This window comes from Grammomys surdaster, unplaced genomic scaffold, assembly GCF_004785775.1.
Source record: "Grammomys surdaster isolate TR1022 unplaced genomic scaffold, NIH_TR_1.0 348, whole genome shotgun sequence".
Lineage (NCBI taxonomy): Eukaryota > Metazoa > Chordata > Mammalia > Rodentia > Muridae > Grammomys > Grammomys surdaster.
In genome coordinates, this window is record NW_021604767.1 from 5,280,821 (window position 1) to 5,288,202 (window position 7,382).

Here is a 7,382-nt window from a genome sequence, read left to right on the forward strand (position 1 = left end):
CAAGGCCTCAACCCTACATAAAGAACTAAAGAATACTCAAATTGGGGCAGATAGGGTTTTTTTTTTTAAGGGAAGAACATACCAACTAGTTATCCAATTCCAAACAGTGAATCCTAAAAACATAATTACAAGTAACATTATATTGACTGAGCAAGTTATATTTACGAATATATATGCCTATACATACACATATATATCTGCAACAATTAAAGAGGCCATGAAATTGAAAGAGAACATGGAAGGGTATATACAAGGGTTTGGAGCAAGGAAAGGAAATTATGTAATTATATTTTAATCTCAATATAAGAAACTTTAAGAATGGTAAGGCAAAGGATCAGTGCTTCCTAACTCAAAAAAGGCCAACTACACAACTTCTATCACTGAATTCTACTTGTTTACTCTGCTAAAGGTACAATTTAATATTTTCCTTGAGAAAACTAAAAGAGAAAATAGAATAATAGTAGCTGACCAATAGTGTTGTATACTTAATGACCTTTATCAATCATCCATTAATAGTTCTTAATCCTGTAATAGTTTTTTATGAATAAACATTTCATGCAATCACAAACATGTTTTTCTTCACAAATAAATTTAAAAAGGAAGAGTTGTGGGGCTGGTAATAAGGGTCAGCAGTTGAGAACATCAGCTGCTCTTCCAGAGGACCAATATTTGATTCCCAGTACCCTATGGCAGCTCACAACTATCCATAATTACAGTTTCTGGGAATCCAATGACTTCTTTTGACTTCTACAGACACCAGGCATGTAAGTGGTACACAAGCATACATGTAAATGAATCACCCATATCATAAAATGTAAATTAAAAAAATTAAAACAACTATGATCAAATCTTCGAGTGAGGATTACCGCTGAACATAGGCTGCTTTTAAAATGAATTTATAAACCTGAATCTTTTATTTTTGTATTTTCCTTTTTCATGTACTTAATTTCTGCATTAACCTTCTTAATTATTCTACTACAATGTTTTTTTTTTTATATCTCAGGTATGGGATTAAAATGTTATTTTGAAGAGCCAGGCAGTCAGTGGTGGTGCATGACTTTAATTCCAGCACTCAGGAGGCAGAGACAAGTAGATCTCTGAGTTTGAGGCCAGACTGGTCTATAGAGCAAGTTTCAGGGCTACACAGAGAAACCCTGTCTCAAAAATAATAAAAAAAAAAAAATTCTAAAACAATCTTTAAGAGAAAGCTTCCTAGGGAAGCTCTTCCTGGTAGAAAAAAAAAGAAATTTAAAGCTGAAAAAAGGTATGTCAAAATATTAAAATATTAATATTTGTTATCACTCAGTGGTGGGATATTTTTGACTAGAAATGTGAAAAGAAATTGGCATATAACTTTTTTCTTTCTTAAAATTGTCTTTAGGTCTTTGTATTTTTCGTTTACGTATATGGGTGTCTTGCTCACTTCTACGTCTACACCACATGCATACAGTATCCATCGAGACCACAGGAGGATGTCAGATCCTCTGGCACTGGAGTTAAAGACTGCTGTAAATCACCATGTGGGTACTGAGAACCAAACCCAGATGGCTGTGAGCCACCATAGGAGTGCTGAGAGTCAAACCCAGGTCCTTTGCACAAACAACAAAAGCTCTTAACCATTGAGCCATCTCTCTAGCCCCTCTTTTTTTTTCTTTCTCTCCTCCTCCTCCCCCAGTGCTGAGAAATGAAGCCAGAGCCTCACATACACAGGGCATGCAAGGGCTTTATCACTGAGCAAAGGGCTTTATTACATCTCCAACTTAACACAGTATTTTCAATCAGTGGTTTTCAACATGTTGTTTGGGACCCTTCTGGGGGTTGAATAGTCCTTTCACAGGGGTTGAATATCAGATATCCTTCATATCAGATATTTATGATTCCTAACAGGAGCAAAATTACAGTTATGAACCACAATGCAAATAACTACATTTGGGGGTCATCACAATATGAGGTACTGCAGTAAAAGGTCACAGTGTTAGGAAGAATGACAACCACTGTTTGAAATAAATCTCTTTAGATGTATGAGAAGTAATCACCAATATACTCAGGACATATTTTCCTCCTCTCTTAACACATTCCTTTAGTTACCTTCAAGTTCGTTAACCAAATTAATTAAAATTTAGCACAACTAAACACTTGAAGTAAACTCATAAGTAGACTAAGCTACAAGATTAACTGCCAGTTTTGTTTCCTGGTTTTTGCTTTGGTTTACAGTTTTGAGGTAGACTCTTATATAGCTCAGGCTGGCCTGGAATTCTCGATTCTCCTTTGTGCTAAGATATACATATCTTATCGTCTGTCTTCAGTTCTCTGAGAAATATTTTATACTCTTAGACTTAAAGGAAATCTGATACTGAAAGTTTAACTTCTAAATTTAATAACTAATCCTGTAACAAGCAAAGAGAGGAGCATCTGATATAGCAAGCGGTTTTTCCACCAATCCCTACTACAAAGATGAACTTCAAAAGACAATGTCCACCCATGCAGTGGTGATCCATACCTTTAAATCCACCACTCCTGGAGGCAAGGGAAGGAAGATCTTTGTAAATTAGAGGCCAGCCTGGTCTACAGAGCTAGTTCCAGGATAACCATGTCTATACAAAGAAAAAAAAAATGTCCAGCCAGGTGCTGTGATACATGCCTGTTACTCAAGCACTCAGCAAGCAGAAACAAGAAAATAACAATTGAAGAAAGCCTTGGAGGGGGTGGGGGGAGAAAAAGAAAAAAAGGAGGAGGAGGAAAAGGAAGAAGAAGAAGAGGAAGAGGAGAAGGGAAGGAAGGAAGGAAGGAAGGAAGGAAGGAAGGAAGGAAGGAAGGAAGGAAGGAAGGAAGGAAAATCAGGCATGCACTATTTGCACTATTTTACTTCTGATTCATATAGGTAATTTATAAATGTATGAATAAAGTAAATGCCTAAAAAGGACAACCCATTAAGGTATACTACAAACCTGGTTATAAAGTGTTTACTTACTTATCAAAAAATAAAGCAAAATATAAATCCTGTTCATAGATAGTACTCAGGTGGTACTCAAAAAAATTATAAACTGATACATGATTCAGAACATATCTTTTTATCAAAATAATGTTATACAGTGGTTATCCCTCAGTCTGCCCCACAAAACCTATATAGCAGTTAATAAGATATACTTATTTATTCTACACTGGCTTCTGTGATGTACCTGGTAAGTCTAAAGGAAGAACCCAGTAAATGTCAGGAAAACAAGAGTCCCTGTCTATATAAGTTTTCCAGCAGAAAGGTCTACTACTTTCTAGGGGAGCATGTTTCAAAGTTTTAGGTTTAAATACCTATCTCAAGGTTTAAAGTCACCAAAAAGCAGCCTATCTCTGGTGTGCCTACGACACACCCTCTGCCCAGTCCTGCCTCCTTCTCTCTCCCACTAATGAAGAGAACTCCACAATAAGCCTCCTGCCCATAAATCTCTTTCCTCTTTCAAAAGATTATTTCCCAGGACTGAACACAAATAACTTACACTATAAACTCCTTTGGAACTGTTCTAATATACCCTTTAATACATAATAGCTATCTTGCTTCATATTTAAGGAGGTACTATGATCTCATTTTACATATGCAGAAACTAGGCTCAGAACTTAACTTACCCAAGAAAATCAGAGGTATCAATTCAAAATGGGCAAACACTAGCTTCATCTACACTGAGCTATTTAATGACTTAAGGCAGAATTAGCTCAAAGGCTGAGCTGGGAATGAATGTGTGGTAAACCTTGCTCAGCCACAAACAGGGATTTATAAAAGTACATGCAACTCACATCTACTGGAAAGTAGACATACCACAATCAAGCTTTCACATGTTTTTAGAGCTGATGAAAAAAAGGCAGAGGCCTAACAGAGCCAGACTTCCAGAATGAAGCCAGTTGTAATCTACTGCCTCAATACTAGAGTCTAAAAATAATGAATGACAAATCTTGTCCACCTACAATCATAATACTGCAGTATGTGCACACAGATGTTTACTATGTAGGACATGATGGCGCTTCCTCACACTTGCTTGTTTCTTCCATTCCTTGCAGAAGGCTTTATAAATTAGTATCTAAAAAATAGGAGTACAACATCCTTTGAATTCTTATTCAAATGCATAATACCAACCAGTTCAAACTGCCTCAACTCCAAGCATACTATACTCTCCTCAAGCTTCCCCTGGCTAACATCTTCTTTATAGAGTGAGAAGGTATTTATACTGACAATGAACAACTAAGGGCTAATATGCCCTTGCTTTGGTAAGTAATTACAATGTCCCACACTTACAGAACACCACTCTATAAATCTGAAACAAATACTAGTCATTAAGTTTACATCCAAGTGTACATTAAAAACTGACTTAATCAGAACAAACCATTTAAAATTTTAATAGATATGAACCATGTTCAAGGCCAGCCTGAGACCTATATAGCTAAGGTGTTGTCTCACCACCAACAAGACTGTAAATATTTAGTAATTCTTTTGAAAATTTTATAACAGTAAAATCTAGTATCACAAGCAAAAACTTGAAATATACTTAGAAACCATAAAGCAGTCCAACTAAATGTAATTTTAAAACTTAAAAATAATTGAGTCTTGAGCCAACAAGATGGCTTCAGTGGGAAAAAGCACTTACCACTAAGCCTTAAAACTGGAGTTCAATACCCAAAATCTACATGATAGAAGGAGAGAACTCCTGAAAGTTGTTTTCTGAACTCAAAAAGTATGTTATTTGTACACTCACACAGTTAAAAAGAAAAAAAAATGAATCTTTGTTATCATATCTATTGCCCCTTCCTATAAAAATCTCTCATCTACATATATATATATATATATATATGCATATATATACATGTACATCAACCATTTACAATTTCCTTATTCATTTTGTGTAGGCCTTAGAACCTATGTTAAAATTGTCTTCAGAAACACAGAGATGATTCTTCCAGTTAAACCAAACTATTCACCAAGGTGACACCAACAATGGGCGCCACAAAATTCAGCTCACTGCTCTGGAATATACAGCTTCTGAGATTCTGGTTATGGCAACATGGAGGCCTGTTGCTTCTTTTCCCATGTCTAATAAAGACCTAATAAGAAATAGATAGCTTTACACCGGTATACACAGTATTGTTAAATCTACCAGTTTACTACTTCAAAAGAATAATGTAACCGCCTTAATGTTTTCAATCTAGGAGGTACCACCTGCCAAAGAGAAACTTCCTCAATACTTTAAGATACTCAAATCTTTCAGTGTGGTAAAGCAGTGCAGAAACAAAGGTCTTTGTGAGAACCAAGGATGTACTAAAGTATAGCCTCTAGCCTAATACACTAGCCTAATACATAATAGTATTAACATTACAAATTAAAAAGTTGTTCCTTTAAAATATTTATTTTAATACTTAATAACAATAGTCTAATAATTATTTTAAGTAATATTTTAAATGAATAACTAATAGCTGCTATTCATCAACCTTCTATTATTGCAATGAGCTTCTATTAACCTTTGCATAATAAGCCTTTAAAATAACAAGAAATGGGAACGTAATAGTAAAGGGTCACTCTGAGCCTCCCTCACAATAACCCTCTAAAGGACCTGTGTAACCCCGACTCCCAACCTCACTCCCACCAAGTTTGTACATGAGGAAACTGAGGTTCAGAAAAACTAGCCTTTCTGAAGATATCAAAACTCTAAATGGCTAAGGAAGGATTGGTATTATGCAGAGTCTAAGTATCTTCTTTGTCACATCAATCTCAAAAAGAAAGTTAGAGGTAAGAAAGCAAGAACATGCACAGGCTAGCCAAAAGTATTATCAAACACTCACAAACGTGTAAGTTTGCCCCTGGAAATAAATAAACAAATCTTCCTATTTCAAAACTGCAGGAGCTGAGCCAGTGGGGCTTATATCCAACAATCTGTAGTCTATCTCCTATGGGAAGCACTATAGAGTTATAAGTACTGTTCCCCTTTTTAAAGGGATAACATCTACATAGAGAATGGCTTCGGAAACTGAAAATTGTGTTAAAAAGCAAATATAACTATTATAACGATCCTCATCTGCTTACATTAAAATATACATTCTTTCCCCCTGAAAAACTGCCTGACAGTTTAAAAACTGCTCAAATAAATGTCAAGCATCCAATCACAAAAACAGTGTCTCGAGAGTAAGAAGAGAAAATCCTGTCACACCTTAGCTATCCTACATTCCTCCCTTCTAAAGGATCATTCAAGCGCTCATGAAATTATCAGGCTTCTTTAGAAAAACAAATGTGAAACAATTATACAAGGGACCTTAAAAAAAAAAAAAAAGGCAAAAAACTCCAGGCTGGGAACGGAAGTCAAGTTCAGATTCTCTTCCTTCCTCAAGCGAGACAAGAGAATTAAATAAATACTCCTCCCCCCAACACACACACACACACACACACACACACACGCAAACACCTCTCAATCTCTGGCCTCTCCACCTGTGGCAATCAGGCAATAGGCCTAGATCGTCTGGGAATTAAGGCTTTTCTTCTTTGGGGGCAAAGGTGGGTGGGTGGGTAGGTGGCGGTGAGCAGGGAAGTTTTCAATCGGATCATTCTAACTTGGGCACCTTTTCTTGCTTGCTGGCTGCCTCGCTCCCACTAACCCGGGACACTTCAGACTCCGTCCGCGCGGGCACCACGGGGAGCAGGCACCAACCGGAGCGTCGCCGCGGGCCCGTAGCCTCGGTCCACGCAGCTCTGCGTGGGGACCACGAAGGGAAAGCCACCGCGGGGCGGAGGGGCGGGGCGAGCACTTCCTGACTCGCATTGTCCACGCGCCGCCCGCGCCACCCAAGGCCCCGCCACCGCGCCCGCCCGTCGGGGAGGAAGTTGGCGCTCGCCCCGCCGCTGTCGTCTTACCATTCTTGGCGTCTCCCGCGGCTGCAGCCCCCGCAGCGATGGTGGAGTTGGCGGCGCCCGTGCCCGCACCTCCCGGGCCCGCCGTGCCGCCGGTGCCCACCGCGCCCGGCGACACCGCCCCGCAGCCCGCCGCCGCCGCCAGGGCCCCTCCGGCCGCCGCGCCTGTGGCACCCGCCGCCGCCAAGGCCCCGGCTCCATTTTCCTGTTCGTCCCCGCTGCTGTTGGCGCGCTTGTTTTTGCGGCCGCCTTTGCTGTTCTTGGGGTTGGGCATCTCCCCGACCCGCTCGCGGGTGTCCCGGTACCCGGCGCCCACGAAGGTGGCTCCCCGCGGCCCGGGGGCGGCCACGGAGAGCGCGGGCCGGCCGCTCTCCTCAGGCGCCCGCCCCGCTGCGCAGCCCGCGCCGCGCCATTCCGGCCGCCGCGCCCTCCCCGGCAGAAGCCGGCGCGGCCACGCGCGGCCACCCGAGGCTCGCAGCCGCGCGGGCGCAACGGGCCCGCG

General features: G+C 40.5%; 1 protein-coding gene across 1 annotated transcript in view; it reads right to left on the bottom strand.

Annotated features, from left to right (window-relative positions):
* The window catches only part of Heca (hdc homolog, cell cycle regulator), a 50,798-nt gene extending 43,422 nt beyond the window's left edge, over nt 1-7,376 (bottom strand). Inside the window, exon 1 of the mRNA XM_028779206.1 lies at nt 6,884-7,376. Within this exon, the coding sequence (XP_028635039.1) occupies nt 6,884-7,154 (271 nt within the window). The 5' untranslated portion in view covers nt 7,155-7,376. The remainder of the gene's footprint in view (nt 1-6,883) is intronic.
* Between the last annotated feature and the right edge of the window lie 6 nt (nt 7,377-7,382).